The 16,035-nt window shown below is 55.0% G+C and overlaps 5 protein-coding genes across 5 annotated transcripts; 2 read left to right on the forward strand and 3 right to left on the reverse strand.

The window, feature by feature from the left end:
- Positions 1-412: 412 nt before the first annotated feature.
- On the forward strand, positions 413-1,168 carry MRS44_006443 (uncharacterized protein; the record flags this gene model as incomplete). Its single annotated transcript, XM_046274603.2, has 6 exons — positions 413-558; positions 619-650; positions 703-718; positions 807-894; positions 942-1,004; positions 1,058-1,168. The coding sequence occupies 6 exons, from the start codon at positions 413-415 to the stop codon at positions 1,166-1,168; spliced, it is 456 nt and encodes a 151-aa protein (XP_046139963.2).
- Positions 1,169-1,930: 762 nt separating this feature from the next.
- On the reverse strand, positions 1,931-3,358 carry MRS44_006444 (uncharacterized protein; the record flags this gene model as incomplete). The annotated part of the gene is made up of 2 exons (XM_046267585.2): positions 1,931-2,802; positions 3,232-3,358. The coding sequence occupies 2 exons, from the start codon at positions 3,356-3,358 to the stop codon at positions 1,931-1,933; spliced, it is 999 nt and encodes a 332-aa protein (XP_046139962.2).
- A 2,835-nt stretch (positions 3,359-6,193) lies between these two features.
- Positions 6,194-9,293, reverse strand: MRS44_006445 (uncharacterized protein; the record flags this gene model as incomplete). Its single annotated transcript, XM_046267584.2, has 2 exons — positions 6,194-8,667; positions 8,723-9,293. The coding sequence occupies 2 exons, from the start codon at positions 9,291-9,293 to the stop codon at positions 6,194-6,196; spliced, it is 3,045 nt and encodes a 1,014-aa protein (XP_046139961.2).
- A 1,124-nt stretch (positions 9,294-10,417) lies between these two features.
- Positions 10,418-12,346, reverse strand: MRS44_006446 (uncharacterized protein; the record flags this gene model as incomplete). The annotated part of the gene is made up of 5 exons (XM_046267571.2): positions 10,418-10,804; positions 10,860-11,192; positions 11,248-11,398; positions 11,451-11,972; positions 12,030-12,346. 5 exons carry the CDS (start codon positions 12,344-12,346, stop codon positions 10,418-10,420), a joined length of 1,710 nt encoding a protein of 569 aa, XP_046139960.2.
- An 807-nt stretch (positions 12,347-13,153) lies between these two features.
- Positions 13,154-14,353, forward strand: MRS44_006447 (uncharacterized protein; the record flags this gene model as incomplete). The annotated part of the gene is made up of 2 exons (XM_046267573.2): positions 13,154-13,168; positions 13,244-14,353. 2 exons carry the CDS (start codon positions 13,154-13,156, stop codon positions 14,351-14,353), a joined length of 1,125 nt encoding a protein of 374 aa, XP_046139959.1.
- Between the last annotated feature and the right edge of the window lie 1,682 nt (positions 14,354-16,035).

The following is a 16,035-nucleotide window of genomic DNA, read 5'->3' on the forward strand; positions in this document are numbered from 1 at the left end:
CTAGACGTGCAAATGGTTTGCATCTATGTTGGCTCCCGTTTGCTATGGTGGTGTTCGTGGTTGCTTGCATAGTGAGGTCACGTGTTGTTCCTGAGCAGACCGGCCTCCCGTCTGCCTGAACCTTAGGTAGGCTTTAGGGTGTGATATGATAGCTCTCTCCCCTCCAACGGCATCTCGAGCTCGCCACCTCTCTCTCTTTGTTATTCTGGAAAACAAAACACTCCAGAATAAAATACCTACTTACTTGTCGCATTGGTATTTATTACTCCGAGCTCTTTCTATATTCGCTTTTTTCCTTTGCCGAGCCTTTTTTCTTTCTTTTTCTTTGAGACGCAGTTGCTCACACAGACCATTTCGCGCCGGCCGACTGCAGATCAATCAAGCTTCTTCTTATCGACAACATCTCTCGACAATGCCTCCCACCGCGGCGACTCGCGGGGGTCCTGGCCTGAGGACGATGAATCCGCTGAATCCTCTAGTGCGCAGAGGTATGACCCACAAGCCTGGAATGGGCCGGGGGCCGGGCGGGAAGACCCTACCCGGGACGAAGAGACACCGGTGAGACTTCACACAAGACATCGACATCGCTCAAGGTAGATGCTAATGATTTCACCATAGAAAGGTTCTGACGGACAGCATATTTGGAGTCAGTAAGTATAATCTCACTTGTTTATGCATGGACGCGTTGCTAACATTGCACAGCCAAACCTGCCATCCGGTGAGCTTGACTGTTATACGGAGGGGAGACTGACTACCAACCTCGAGTCTTCTCTCCGAGAACTGCAGAGTATTGACTGAGACCCCAGACGACTTGCGCGCCGTGGCGGCGTGAAGCGTATCTCTGGCGATATTTACGACGAATCGCGGAAAGTTCTTAAAAGCTTTCTCACGAACGTCAGTAGCCATCTGCCCTAGCTGCTCCAATACTGACACCCAAGCAGGTGATTCGCGATTGCATCATCTACGTCGAGTACAGGAACGCGAAAACTGTCACTATTAGTGACGTATGTTGACCCAAGCGACGCCCATGTTGGAGCTCTGCTGATCTGGCGACTAGGTCATCCACAGCCTGAGACGTATCGGTCGTCCCATTTACGGGTTCGACCCAGACACGGCGGAGAACAGGGCAAAGAGGCGCGACGCTCACCAACCTCTTCGATACCGCTAAAGGGTTCATCGTGCCCGGGCTTGTAGTAAGCCATCATGTACATGACATGAGACGACGTAAAGGGGGGGAGTTTACCGGCGTACGGGGGGCAAAACTGTTACTGTTTCTGTCATTTGGAATTCTGTCTGTCAAATCTCGCGGGCGTGTTTGGCATCGAGACGAGGAAAAGAGAGGTTGGGCATTTCACCTCCTGGGGGATAATTTCGGGATCGAAGAACAAGGGAAGGAAATTGGCATTGTGTTTGAGTTGAGAGAGATCAGAGATTGTTATTAGCACCAGGTCCATCATGCATGACATGACCCAATGAATTATGAGCTTCTTCTTTAACGAAAGAAATAGGTATGGGGTATCTCAAGTGACAGTACAAGTAGGTATCCAAAAAATATAGCAAGCAAGCGAGCTCCCGCCATTACGTGCTTCTTCTTCCCCTGGCATATAAGCCTCCATCTGGTATCACCTCCGAATGGTATAACCTCCAGTCTGGTATCGCCTCCACCTGGTTGGTGGTCTAGTTTCCTCGAGTCTCTGTCATGACCCTTCTTCTAGTGGTATCTGTGTGTAGTTTGTTTGTTGATTATGACCGCGTCTTTCCGTCGATAGTATCGTCTCCTGGACTTTATATCACTCCATCGTCACCGGTTTCATTCTCCGTCTCTTCCTCATCATCGTCTCACATTGGTCGCCTTTTCTCGATGATGAACTCGTTGGTTGTAGGACCCTTCATGTCCTCGTAATGGTGTTGTTTCGTGCCATGGCCGCGTTTACCTTCTCCTCTTGAACATGTCCCAGTCGGCCAGAACTCCGTCCAGAGCCTTGGTGGCCCGCACCTCGTCCCTACGGAAGGGCGCATTGAAGATACCGGGGAGCAGCATGGCGCTGTTAGCGTGCTCCTGGGCGAAACCGATCTCGGCGTCCTTGCCGCAACGCTCCTTGGTCACGCGAACGGCCTCATGGAGGAGGTCCTTGCCAACACCCTTTCCACGGTAGTGGAGGTTGGTAGTCCACGCGCGGATGACACCCTTTCCACCACGGAGCGAGAGAGATCGTCTGCGTCTGTGGCCAGAGGTCGGGTTCGGTTCGAGACGCAGGACGAGCGTTCCGATGATGTCGTCGTTGAGGCGGGCAGCAAGCAGGGTATCCTCCTCACCATCGTCGGCCCGCAGCCAGTTCCAGCGCAGTCGTTCAGCCAGGGAGATGTAGCCACTGGCTAGGTATCGAATCCCCATGAGGTAACTCATGATGACACCACAGGAGATAGTCATACCAAGGCCGGGGTCGAGACGAGAGACGCCACCGAGGTGGTAAATGGCAGCGAGGGCAGTAGACAGACCGGCGAGGCAGAGTGGGTGAAAGACGAGGTTCAACGAGGCTCGCTGACGCATCTGGGCGATGGAATCGGCCACCAGGCGAAGACCCTCGATCTTGTCCTGAGGCTTGTCGAGAACCTCGAGGGACAGTGGTTCAATGTCATCGTCGTCATCAAAGCCGCAGAAGGGACCACTGGCGGCAAGCGGCGACGGCGATGGCGGGACATAGGAGGAGAACGGGACTGAAGGACCGAGCTGTGGAGAGTTGGTCGCCGAGGTCATGGCCGAGTGAAGGACGAGATTGGCGCGGAGGAATGTGAAGAAGGCTGCGGGCCGAAGTGTTAGTCGTGGTGGCTTTGGCTGCAAATGTGTCTCGTCGAGGCCATTTCCAAAACGGTGAAGCGGAATACCAAGCTCCAAGACAAAAGTTGTTTCAAGCTATCCACCAATGCCATTTCTGATACCATCCGCCTCCCAAGGACACCATTGCGAGCTTCAAGGCAAGGTCTGACTGTGACTCAAGCTCATCGCTTGAGCTCGTCGTCCAGGTTGACCATGACCTTGACCTTGAAACTCATGACAGGGGTGGGTGGCCTTGATGGTGGTGGCCGAGGTAACGAAGTGACAGGGGAGCGAGACAAGCGAAAAAACTCGGGTCCAAGAAGACAAGGGTCCAACCGCAGCCAAGACGAGTAAGAAAAGAAAAGAAATACGACAACAACAATAGGCAGAAGGGAAGTTGGGGAGAAACTCACCAGCACTCGTCTTGAGAACGGGAACAGCACCAACTCGGTCTGCCATGGTGCTTGGGTGGCAGGTCCTCAGGTCGAGCTCCCTGATAGCGATATGGTGAGGACCCTCCATGGTTGTGTAGGTGGCCATGATGGCTGTGGGTGGGTAAAGTAGGTATTAAAGAGACAGAAAGAGAACAAATATAAGGGAGAGATAATAGAGTAGAGCAAGGAAGGAAACCAGCCTCCAAGAGCAAGTGTGTAGACTGGACAAGAAACAAGAGATGGTGCAAGAAGAACAAGATGGGTATCCGTAATAGTAATAGTAGGTGTGTATGATAATGTCAAGAGATGAAGAGAGAGAGAGGAGGGAGAGCAAAGAAGAAGTAGGGGTGGAATCTGGGGGATCAAGAAGAAATTTCAAAGTTTTGGATCTCGAGGCATTGGTCGTCAGCTCTTTGTTCTGGGCGACCCGACGCTCTGGTGGCCGTAGCGCCCTTTGCCCTTTGGCCTCTCAAATGCAACACACTCTGCATTAGAATCCTTGCATCTTTTGCGGCGCTGACACGGCCTTGCGAGCCCGGATCCCTGGGCTGGGAGGGTCTTCCTTGTCCCTTGTCTCTCTCCCAACCTCTGACGGCGACTGAGATTGTCGTCCAGGTAGTGCCAAGCCTAGCACGTATGCGGTTTGCTCCCATGTGGTGGTTGCGTGACACTCGACGCTATTCTGTGAGCGATATCGTCGACGTGCTGCCCGCGCGGCATGGTCGTCCTCCTGTGCAGCAGTAGCTTGACTTTGGCACGTCACGTCAACTCGCCCTCCTCCTCATCCTCCCCTCAACCTCCTCTTCTGTGTCTCTTATCTCGATCCCCTCCTCCAATCATGCTTCATCGCCCACAGCTGCGAGCGTCCAAAAAGACCGCAAGCAGCAGCCCCAGCCCGTTTCCCCGCCGCCAGCAGAAGTATCATCAGCCAACTTCATCATGGTTTCGCACGGGCTTGCTTGAGAGGGTCAAGCCCCTCCAAACTCCACCCCTTCTACCCAGCAACAAAGAAAGAGAAGCGGGGAGCCGAGCCGACAAGCAAGCCAGAAAGGCGTTAGCTCACCGTTGGCGTAGCCCATTAAAACCCGTGGCGTTGGTCGCGCCGTTCCCCTCCACCCTCGTCCGCCCGCTCAGCTCATCAATTGTCGTCCAGAGCACGCGAGTCCGGTACCTCAGCGTCGGGTTCACCTGGGCTCGAGATAAAAGCCCTCACCTTGCCCGGGGCAACTTGATATCGCAGCCGGGCCAAGAGATGTGCTTCCCTCAGGTGTGAGTGGGCTCCTGGCCTGCGCTGGAGGGACTAATCGTTGCTGGCAACCCTCACGTCGGTAGCTTGGGCAATCGTGTGATAACGCGCATGAGCCGTCGCGCGAACGCCTAATTGTCCAGACGCCACAAGATGCCCGCCATCCCGCTGCATCGATACCGCTCGTTGCACTAACGTCAACGTCCCTAGCACGTAGCCATCACTGTCGTCGCTGGATCGTCAGGGGGCCTTGGGGATCGGTCAACCCAGCCCAGGCAGATGTGAAGCCTGTCTGTTGGGACGAGAGTCTGGACCCGCGACGACGGGTGTGTCTCCTCATGCCACTAACAGTAGCGGCACAATCGTCTTTGACGCCATCTCTCCTTCATGCAGCAGTCAGTCCAATAGTTTGGTCCTCGACGCGTACGTAGTAACCTGACTCTGGTTACAGCGCCCCCATGAACACAAAGGTTGAGTCGAACCAGGGCAAACCAACACTGGGCGCCATCAGGAATGGATGGACGAGTGAATGCAGCAAGAGGTCGACCAAGAACGGATATGGCTTCCCTCATGGATCCAGCTCCACTGCTGACGTATCAAGCATATCCCCGACTGGCCCAGCTCGTTAAACGCGCCGCCCGCTTGACATTGACACTGACTGGGGACCCCTTGGATCAAGGCCGTGGCCCATGGCCCAACCGACTGTGTGGGGGACCGGCCGAGAATTGAATTTCCTGCGCCCAACCACAAATGCTTGGTTACCAACGGTAACAAGATCGTGCGGGATAGTTCCAACGCCTCGTTGCATTTAGTCACCAGCCATTGCCTGTAAATGACCGTCGTCTCGCAGCTTGCCGCCATCTTCATCTCCGTCACCTCCGTTTTCGTGGGGAGCGTTTCTGATCCTGAGAATTCCGTCGCATCCTCGATCCCCTCCCCGACCGCTGCAGCTAGAGATGTAGGATGTAGGTAGTATACGGAGTAGTATGCCTGTGCTCGACCATCGTTTCCCCGTCAATGCGGGCCCGCGCTTCAGGAATGCCAAGAGACGCTCATGAAACGCTCGACGACGAAACTCGAATGGAGCACGGGGCACGGAACGCGAAACACTTGATGTCCGTCGTTACGTTTGACCACCGGCGATCTGTCCCCAAGTTGGTTATGCCCGCCAGCAACGTCGTTGCTGGAGCCGCCGTCACCACTGATGGACCCTGGGTTTTCGGCATGTGGGAGATCGGGTATGTCGAGCAAGGTACGTAAGAGAGTAGGCGGCCCGAGGTCATTCTTGTTTGCTAGACGAAGCCGCTGTCTGTGCCTTGTCGATTATCTCTGCTGTGGTCAAGGGTTTAATGGGTATTGTTGAATCGTCAAACATCGAACGAATCGGATCCAGAGGCAGGAAAGCACCTTCAAGGTTCAGTTGCCCAACACACAAAAGGTCACATGTCATGGCCATCATGTACATTTGATCGTGATCTGGAAGGAGCCCTACACGATGGATGTAGGTACACAGCTCCTGCCTTTATTGGAAGCGCAATATTATACCAACAACTACCCTTGCCCAAAATTTCATCGCCAGGCGTCACCTTCCACCATCTCCAACCAGACGGGATATTACAGATACCTTCAAGTCCACCCATCTCGAGCATCCAGGCACGGACATTCATACCCAAAAGAACTCTAACCCTACTTTCTCTACCTCCTCAGCCGATGTCCAAGCACCATTCCAACAAAGGCGAGAACTCGGTATGCTGTTCCGATTGCAACCAAGACGCCAATGTTCATCCACTTTCGATCCAACTCGAATCCAGTCTCTCGCGCAGCAATGTCCACCTTGTAGAGATAGGCGAACGGTGCCACGAGCTGCCCAAAGTATATCTCCGCAAGCCAAGTGGCCGGGGATGCTCGCCAAAGCCACTCCATGTGCCAGTCCTTGACTGACGACAGGGGTGGTGCTGATCCAGACAGGATACCAGTGATGAGTGCAATCATGGTTGCAAACAGTGGCGCATCTTCTCTGCGGACGACCATGCTCACGATGCTGGCAAGACCATAGATGCAGTAAAAGTACAGCAGGTTGGTAAGGAACGCGAGACCCCAGTCGATGATGGGCACTGACAGTAGGAATAGGGGTGTCGTGAAACGGAGGCATCCAAGAGCCATCCGAGGCAAGACAGAAATCACCTTGGCAATGAAATACGCAAATCGAGAGTGTCCTGCTTCGGCCTCCCGTCTGTACAGCAGCGTCTCCTCAGAGAAGAGCTTGACTCCAGGGGCAGCCGCAACGAGACCAACAGCAATGGCGATGAGGAGGGCAAACTGCGGCGCAGAGATGAAATCGATGGCCGTCGACAAGACCTCATAGGGTTCGTGGAAGATGCCAACAAACATGATGCCGTTCTTGGGGTTGTTAGCAAGTCCTAGCAAGGCTCCGGCGAGCACCGCAAGTCCCATCTCAGCGAAGAAGGCCCCCTTGGTGCGGTATTGTTGAACCATGGCACGGCAAAGGCAGAGCCATGCTTGCTTGACAAATGGAGCACCACGTTTCTTGAGGGCCTGACGCATGCCCGTATCACCCAGCATGGTCGATCGGATACTCCTGCGCTCGAAATCCTCGGCCGTTTTGGCCTTCCGCGATGCTGACCAGTTGGAGATGAGGGCCTCCTTGGAGACGTCACCTTTGGCATTGTATTCTCGACCGTTTCCGGTGATAATATCAGTAATCACGTCGGCGTGGTTGCTATGCTCAGGGAAATGGAAGCCCATGCTCTCAAAGTATACCTGGGCCTCGGGCTGGGGCCCTTCATAGATGGTCTGTCCGTTTCCGAGCAGAATGAGGTTGTCGAATAGCTCAAAGATCTCGGTTCGGGGCTGGTGGATAATGACGATGATGGAGATACCGAGCTTCGCAATTGCCTTGAGCGTGCGCATGATGGAAGATGCAGCAGTGGCATCGAGACCACTGGTTGGCTCATCAAGGAAGATGGCCATGGGCGCAGCCGCCAGCTCCATGCCTATGCTCACTCGCTTTCTCTGACCACCGCTAATGACGGGCTTACCTACACTGCCGACTCGAGAATCGCGCACATGCGACAGCTCCAAGCAGTCGATGACAGACTCGACATGGGCTTCGATCTCGGCCTTCTTCCATGTTCGAGGAAGCCGGATACGTGCCGAGTGGACAATGTTTTCGTAAACGCTCAACTCGGGCAGTACGATATCGTCTTGGGGAACATAACCCGTCAACTTCTTGTAACGCTTCATCTTGCCTGGGGTATTGTTGACGGCAACAATGCCGCCAGTGTTACTGGTTTTACCCATCAACACGTTGACAAATGTCGACTTGCCGGCTCCCGATCCACCCATGACAGCCACGAGCTGTCCCTGCTCGATGGATCCAGTGACGTTTTGGAGAACTGGTTTGACGGCCTTCTTAGGGTGGAAGCTGAGGTCGGAGTACCTGAAGGAGAGGCCAAAGTTTGTCGCCTCGGCTGCTCTGCGCATCGAATCAACAAACGCCTTGAGCTGAGGCGAGGCCTCGGCCTCCTTGTGCTGTCGATCAGAGCTATCGCTATCGGTGCTGCCCCGTGCCAGAGCGGCCTCGAAGCCATGACCAGGGCGACCCTCTCGGTGTGGCATGTCGTAAGGCGAGTAGGGCGCATAGGGACTGTACGAGAGGTTCATGGGGGCCATCTCGTTGTCTTGTCCCTCGGGCAGTTCCTTGTATCCAGTGATGGTGGCCCTGACAGCCCTCATGGTCTTATGCCTCTTCAGGGTGCCGGCATGCGCCTTGGAGGTAGAGTGCCACCGCTGTCGGAAAATCAAGAAGAACATGCCAATGACAAGAAGGACATCGACAATGATCAGGACCACCAGAGGAACCATGAAGCGCTCGAATGATGATCCCTCGGGGCAGAGGCTGCCGGAAGCGCAAGGCGTCGGCTTGGAAGCACCAGGTTGACAGTATGAGCCCTTTGGACATCGAAGCTTCTTCTTGCCTTCGTCTTCGAGAGGACAGTAGTAGCCCTGCTGGCAAACGATTGGCTCAAAAGGACCCATGCCTATGTTTTCGCCTTTGTAGTGGCAGGTCATTTGTGAAAGTCGTCCGACTGTGCACATCTCATTGGGAGGGCATGACTGGGGGAGTGAGTTGATGGTGTTGTTCATGCCTGGACTGATTAGAACTCGTTTTCACATGATTGAGGCTCAGCAACGGGGACTCACAAAGAAAACCTTCTTTACAGCCATCCTTGGTCCAAGACTCGACGGACTGTAGTTGCAATGGCAAGGCGCCAGGTCTCCAGCATGGCGCCGCATCTAGGGGGAGCTGATCATTCAGCAGCTGTTGGTAAGAGCGATAGAAGCTGGTCGAGAAGCTAGACTGATTCTTGCCGGTGCAATCTCGGTCGTAGACACTGAGCCTCTTGTTGTCTTCCAATGGCTTCAGTGTCCGGGTTCGAGTGTCCCATATCAGCTGTTCGCTGGCCTTGGGAGGGTTCGACGCGTCGTAGATGGGCAGGTCGTCGATGCTTCCCTTGCCGTTCTTGGACTTGAACCATTTTCCTGTTGTCGCGTTGTACACGGCCTGGGTTTGGTTTCCTATGCATTGCCAGGCGGCCTCGTCACGCTCGAATCTCCATCCGTCTCCGGTGAGTTGATCGGCGCCGGGCAGAGGTCGCAATGCGCAGAGGCAGGCCGTTGTGTCGAGGAAGGATGGTCCTTCTGGCCTCACGATGGGGAGGAACGGCTGCTGCGGCACCTTGGCCGGATCAATGCCCCAACGCTCGAGCGCCATTGTGTTGCGCCTTAAGGGTGATGCTGGTTTCCCTCTGGGGAAGAAGAGTGTCGTTGGTGCGAGAATGCGCTCACGAGATGAGTGATGGTCAACGGCAATTCAACTCCCTCGCATCTCGGCAGACCTAGCAGCGCGTGGGATACACCTTTATACATGCTGGCAATTCCGCAAGGACTGCCTCAATGGGAAGAAAGACAACAATGGGGACACAGGGAATGAGCCCGAGAGTATGAAGGATCACCCAGCCAAGATGCGCTGCTGAGGCTATGGGATGGGGCCATTGGGGCTCCGTCGCTGGCACAGCGCAGTGCTTGTGAGATTTTAGTGCCCGCGAATTCCCAGGGTCACAGAAGGCGAAGCTATTTCCAGCCAGCGGTCAACGATTGCAATTCCTCCGAACGTGGTAGATGCCCCGCCGATCTCGACTGGCATGGCCAACGAGACGTGGTGGTGACGGCACCAGCTGGATCGTAGCATTAGGGCTGAGCCGGGTCGAACGTATCACAAGCAGTGAGCAGCAGATGCACATCTCCCCTCTGCGACTAGGATGCGCTTCAGCCCTTCAAGTTCATCTTCACAAGCAAGGTTCAGGGTCGAGGTCGTTGAGGTCGGTCCCCACGTTCGTTCCCGCAGCCTTACATCAGCGGCGGCGGCTCTCATTGGTCGGCGCTCCATCCCGCCCGATAGGGCTTAGGGTGTGGCGCACTTTGACATGACGTTAATCCAAGGGTTAGGGTTACCTTAGACTACTGTAGGTGTTTCTAGGCGCGAGCTCAAGAGCGAACGACGAACGACAACGCGAATGCCGGTGTTGGTGTAAATCTCACCTCACCTCGCGGCCATGCCCGCCCGGGTTTCAGGGAAATGACGTGACGTGGTGGTTTCGAAACTTTTAGTGATAATCCGCGCCAAGGCTAACTACTGCATCTATGTCTTTTTTGCCTATTTCGGCCGTCATTACGCCTGCCAAGCAATCTGCCTTGCCCATTAGCTGAATCCCTCTCGATCCTCCCTCTATCCACATGGATCTCAAATTATTTTGCTGTTCCTGGGGTATCGTATCTCATGCGTTGCACCTTTTTTCTTCCCTTCTAGCCAAGACACAAGACTCAGCCCAGCCATTATTATTCCTTTTCCGTTACAGAGCCAGAGGCCACCGGTCTCTTCTCAGCCTTTTCATCTCCCGTCTCACCCGTAGCATTGGGATTGACCAAGCCCATCGACGCCGTCATCTCCTCGGCCGCCACCGCGTCAGCAGGTGTATTGCCCTGAGTCCCAATGCGCATGAATGGCAGGAAGAGGCAGCTCAGTCCCGCGAGTCCGACCGACACGAAAAAGGCCATTCGGTAGGGCACAACCGGATCGCCGCCATCGGCCTGCGCCTCCCCAACCGAGCTGTACACTGCCGTCGAAATACCAATGGCGACCGTCGAACCCAGACGAATAAGCATGTTGAAGATACCTCCGGCCAATGATTGCTGGTGAATCGGAAGCGACTGCATGACATACATCTATAAGGTTTCGTTAGCATCTATCCCTTGTCCCTTGAACCATCAGGATACCTACGTTGGTCACGTTGAACTGAAAGTCAGCGCCAATGACATTCATGATAAGAGAAGGAAAGATAAACGCCCAGTATATCGTATTCGCCTTCTGAAAGGTGAGGAGGAGGTTAGCGCCCAGGTAGGCAAATGAGCCCACTGCCATGATGAGGGTGTTGTTGATGCTGTGGAGGATGCTGGCCGCCACCACGTTCCAGATGATGCCCGCGATGACCTGGGGCAGTAGGTGCACCGCGACGTTGAGGGCATCATAAGCCTTGACTTCCTGCATAAAGAGAGCGAGCCAAAAGTTGGAGGAAGCGAAGGACATCATGCCGAGAATCGCCGTCAAGACAAGCTATTATCCTTTGTAAGAAAACTACCAAGAAGCTGCGGCAACAACAGACACATACCAACGAGAAGTTACGGTCTCTCCAGACATGGAGCGGCATGAGGGGGTGCTCCCAGTAGCTCTCCCAGACCACGAAGCCGATAAGGAGAAAGAATCCAACGATAAGCATGGCGATAATGTGCGCGGACTTCCAGCCGTCATCGGGGCCAAGACTGTGCACAAGTTAGTCCAACCCAAAGCGTGGGGAGAGGGATATGAACATACGTCAAAGCAGCTGTAAACATGCCAATACCTGTAACAGTCAGGACAGTTCCAACACTATCGAACTGCCTCAGAGCTGTGCGCATGCGTGTCTTGAATGGTGTTGGTTCAAAGGCTTCGACGCTCGGAACAATCCAGATGGATGCAACTCCAAGCACGGCCCAGATAATGGATAGGAGGATGAAGCCGGCCCGCCAGTTGAAGATGCGAGCTGCAATACCACAGACTATACTACCCAGGGCAAATCCAAGGGGGTTTCCGGCTGAGAAACTTGCAAAGGCCCAGTTCTTGCGCTGCGAGGGCACGTTGTAAGCGGCTCCCAGAATGCCAATGGCTGGGGGCACCACCATGGCTGAAGCCAGGCCGAGTACGCCACACAATATGTCCATCCAGAAGGGGTTCTGGGCAAACGCAACGATCAGACAGCCTCCGCTGAAGCAGCCCATACCGAAGAGGAAGACGGCCTTGCGGCCCAAGAAGTCAGCGAGCTGGCCTAGCGCAAGCTGGAATGCTCCAGCAGTAAGCCTACAACCGAGTTAGAGGACTGAAGGCGAGAGAGGACATAAATATGTTAAAACTTACGTTGCAGCAGCAGCAATCCACGAGATTTGACTCTGTGTCATGCCAAGGTCCTTGCCAATGGCCGCCGTAACAATAACTGTCGAGCCGGTCAAAAAGGTATTTGTCGCCATGGCAATGGTGGCCATGAAGACGAATGCGACCTCCTGAAAAGTGTTCTTGAAGCATTCGGGACGCGCCCCCAGCCCCGACACGGCCTTGACCTCTTCTCCTCCGCTTCCCTCAACATCTTGAGCGTCGTCGACGTTGGGGGGTGTCTTTTCAGCCTCTCGGGAAGTGGGGGCTTGATGGCCGCCCCTGGATGCCGGATCGGAGGCCATTGTGCCGGCGATTGCTGCGCCGCCGGAGCTCGGTGATGACAATAACCCGGAGGAGGACAAGAGCAGGGTCACCGAATCGTCCGACTTTACTGACCTTCAGTCGGGCTGGCCTGTTGCTGCTCCGTCCGTTGGGTTCGATGAATTGAACGTGCAAAGGAAAAGTGGGATGAAATAAGGTACTGGAGCAACCGCTGATATAAGGGCCCAGATGCCGTCCCCACTGCGGAAAACTATTTCACGGATTGGTAGAGGTCGAGATCCCACGGGAGGAACGCCGAGACTCTCCCGAAGTCGGAGGCGACGAGAATCGGTGATATCGAGGGACAACAACTAGGCTCAGGTGCGTCTGGTTGTTAGATGCAAGGACACGATGGGCAAAGCAAGAGAACAAGAGGAAAACAAAATAGAAGACAAGGGAGGCTCGACAGTGTTGAGCACCGCCAAGTCAACTACTCCATTCCTGATGGGACTCTTGAGAAAAGATTTGCGCGCCAGCAACGGCAACTCTAACCCTTCTCCCTGAGCAAGCTCTGCCTGCAATTGACATTGACGCTCCCCTCCCACATTGCCGAAAGTGGGAGCCGAAGAAGCATTAATTGCGTGCGCGCCTCCAGCTCTAAAGGCAGACTTTCAGCTCTCAAAGCCGCCTAGTTTCTTTATTATTTTGTCATGGCTTAGTCAATCGCTTGCTGGTGGCGCCGACAACGGTGGGGTTGCTCATCTCGATTATCAATCAGTCAACTTCTGCCATCCCCATCAGCAACAAACAGGCGCCCTGAGAGGTCAATTGAACCCGTCGCAGAAGCAATGAAGGTCACACAGGTATGATGCGAAGTTCAATACGCCACACGCGATAAGATAACCACCCTGGAGCCCGCCGCTAACAATTGATGCCAGATTTGGTTCTACCCTATCAAGGGCATCCGGGGAATCCAGCTGGAATCCGCCAAACTGGGGCCCCAGGGTCTTGAACACGATCGCCGCTTTATGCTATGCAAGGTCGAGGAGTCGGGCGAATTGACAAAAATGCAGCTGTCCAAATTCCCCGAGTGCAGTCTCTTTGCCCAGGAGATTGTCGGTGACAAGATCCGCGTCAGGTACATAACTCCTCAAGAACCGTTGGTTCCCTGGCGGCCGGAACAAGACACCGTTTTGGACGTTCCGATCGACCCAAAGCTAGACGGGCTGGACAGAGCCGACGTCAATCTTCATCAAAGCCTGGTCGTCGCATATCACATGGGTCCAAAGTACGATGCATGGTTCTCTGCGTGCTTCGGCTTCAGCACCGCCCTGGTCTTCATCGGTGATGGTCGACGCCCTGTCTTGGGAACTTTTTCACCCAGTGCCCAGAGATACCCCCAGTCATGGCCTTCGTGGCTAGCGAGCTATGTCGGGGGTTACGGGTTTTCTCGCACCGAGGAGGACTGGCTTGCCTTTTCGGATTGTGCCCCTTATCTCTTCGCTACGGAGCAGTCACTCAACAACGTTAGTGCCCGCCTGGCCGAATGTGACGTGGACATGCGAGCCATGCGGCCCAACATTGTCCTGGACGGTGAGATCGAGTGGGATGAGGACTTCTGGGCGCAGTTGTCCATCAATGGCGCGCACAGAATCGCCCTGACCAAGAACTGCAACCGCTGTACTTCCCTCAACGTCGACTATGACACCGGCCGTACAGCGAAGGGAGAGCGTGGCACAGTGCTCAAGAAGCTCATGTCTGACCGGAGGGTTGACGCTGGTGCAAAGTACTCGCCCGTCTTCGGCAGATATGGCTTCCTCGTCAGCAAGCCTGGCAACAACGCCATCGTGTCCATCGGTGATCATGTCGAGGTTACGGAACGGATGACTGAGCGTACCGTCTGGGACTGGTCGCTGACAGATCCCGCAATCGCTCGGTACTATCGCCATGCTCCCGATGCCAAGATGAGCTTGCCCGTCCTGCTCTCGCTTTGGTTGACCAGCGCGGCTTTGCTCGGTCTGTTTCCGTGCTGGTTTCTGCTCTCTTGAATAGAGTCGTAGTATCAATCAACGTGCCACATACGCGTGATAGGTGCAGCGAGTTCATTTCTCTTACAGGCGAGCGGCAGTCGCTTCCAGTATCATCATCCAACGCTTAAGTGACCATCTCGTCTTGGTAGGGAAATTTATCGACCTGCCCGGTCGCAAACGCCCAGTGTCCGTAACATCTCGGCCCGTGACGCCGGCGCGGTGGGGACTGGGGATAGATCCCAAACCCGGACCCGAAACGGAGCGGCGTCTTTTCGGCCTTGCCAGTGTCCGCAAATGACCGGAGAACAAGCGGAGGCGAGCAGAGTACTGCCTTGTCCCAACATCTGGAAACGTTCCATTAGCCTGTGCCTGTAATTGCCGGGGCGTGACAAGGCGATCCCGCGGGTCGGTTGCACGGGAGCCCTTGGAGCAAGCAATCTGAGGAGTACGAAACTTGATGTGTCTGAAGTGACATGGAGTGTTCCAAGACGAATAGGTATTCAAGTAATGCTCGGGAAGCGCGAAACGAGGCGAGACGAAGCGAGGCAGGCTAGCCACGGCCTGGGGCGCGATGGACGGTCGGTGAATGAGGCAAAGGTTAATTTGTCGTCAACGGTCTTGGATTCGCAAACCTTCCTCACTTCAACACCCCCCGGACTCGTTCCCCGATGGGTCCGTGTCGGCCGGGCGGGCGGGAGGTCGGATCCGGTAGACAAGGGGGGCGTGTGCCATGTGGTGATATGGGAGCTGCCGGTATGTTGCCGCCTCCGCCGTCGCCGTCGTGACTCAAGCGATGATTCAGATGAATAAAAATTAATTAAAGAGCTCTCGATCACGGCAGCGTGTGCCTAGGCACATGAGTGCTCGTGTGGCCGCTGAGCGCAACGTGAGTTGGTACATGGCAATTTGAGGTCCTTGTCTGTGCTGACGTCGATTCTCCACCCTAGGGCGCGCGAAGGGGCCCCAAAACGCTCTGTGGGTGAGGTGGAAACAGGCCGAGGCGGTTTCTGAATTTGTTCTGGAAGCCTTCTGGTTCATCTTCTCTTTCCACGGGTCCTCAGGCTTGTGGGTCGCTGGGGCTTGGGCTGGACTGGGCTGGGCTGGCTGGGGGGCATTGGCGTCGTCGCCTCCTCGTGAAGCATTGGAGGTGAGGACTTGGTCGTTTCCCCTTCACAGCCTCGGTGTCCCTTTGCAGCGAGGGCGCCCTGCCACGACACAAACACAGACGTTGACGTAGCCGCAGCCGCAAGCCATCACCGTAGAGGGTTGGGATGTAGCCTGGGCAATATCAGCTCTATTCTTGCAAGTCTTGGGCTTCTCCCACGTCAGGCTGACACCAAGGATACCTCATCGACCCATGCCGCGGACGTCTCCGCCTCGGATTGCATTATTCATGGCGCGAGTAAGTCGGTCGAGAGAGACCCGAAGCGAGGGGAGAAGAGGGGAGAAGAAAGGCGGAAAGGATCAATGATGCGACGAGAGATCTACACCTCAATAGGTGCGGCGTATGGCCCAGAGCCGGAGGCAACGTGAGGCGGACGACGGACAACGGAAGGAGCGGGGGGAGGAAGTTGGGAACCTACTTACCTACCTGCCTGGGCAAGAGCGAGCTGGCTAGGGAAGACCATCCGGCCAACAGGAGATTACAGGACCTTGGCTCTTTCCCCCAAAGCCAGTCGAGCTTTGATAGGTCCAAACCA

The sequence above is a fragment of the Fusarium solani genome (assembly GCF_023522795.1).
Source record: "Fusarium solani strain SB1 chromosome Unknown bctg00000003_1, whole genome shotgun sequence".
Taxonomy (NCBI): domain Eukaryota; kingdom Fungi; phylum Ascomycota; class Sordariomycetes; order Hypocreales; family Nectriaceae; genus Fusarium; species Fusarium solani.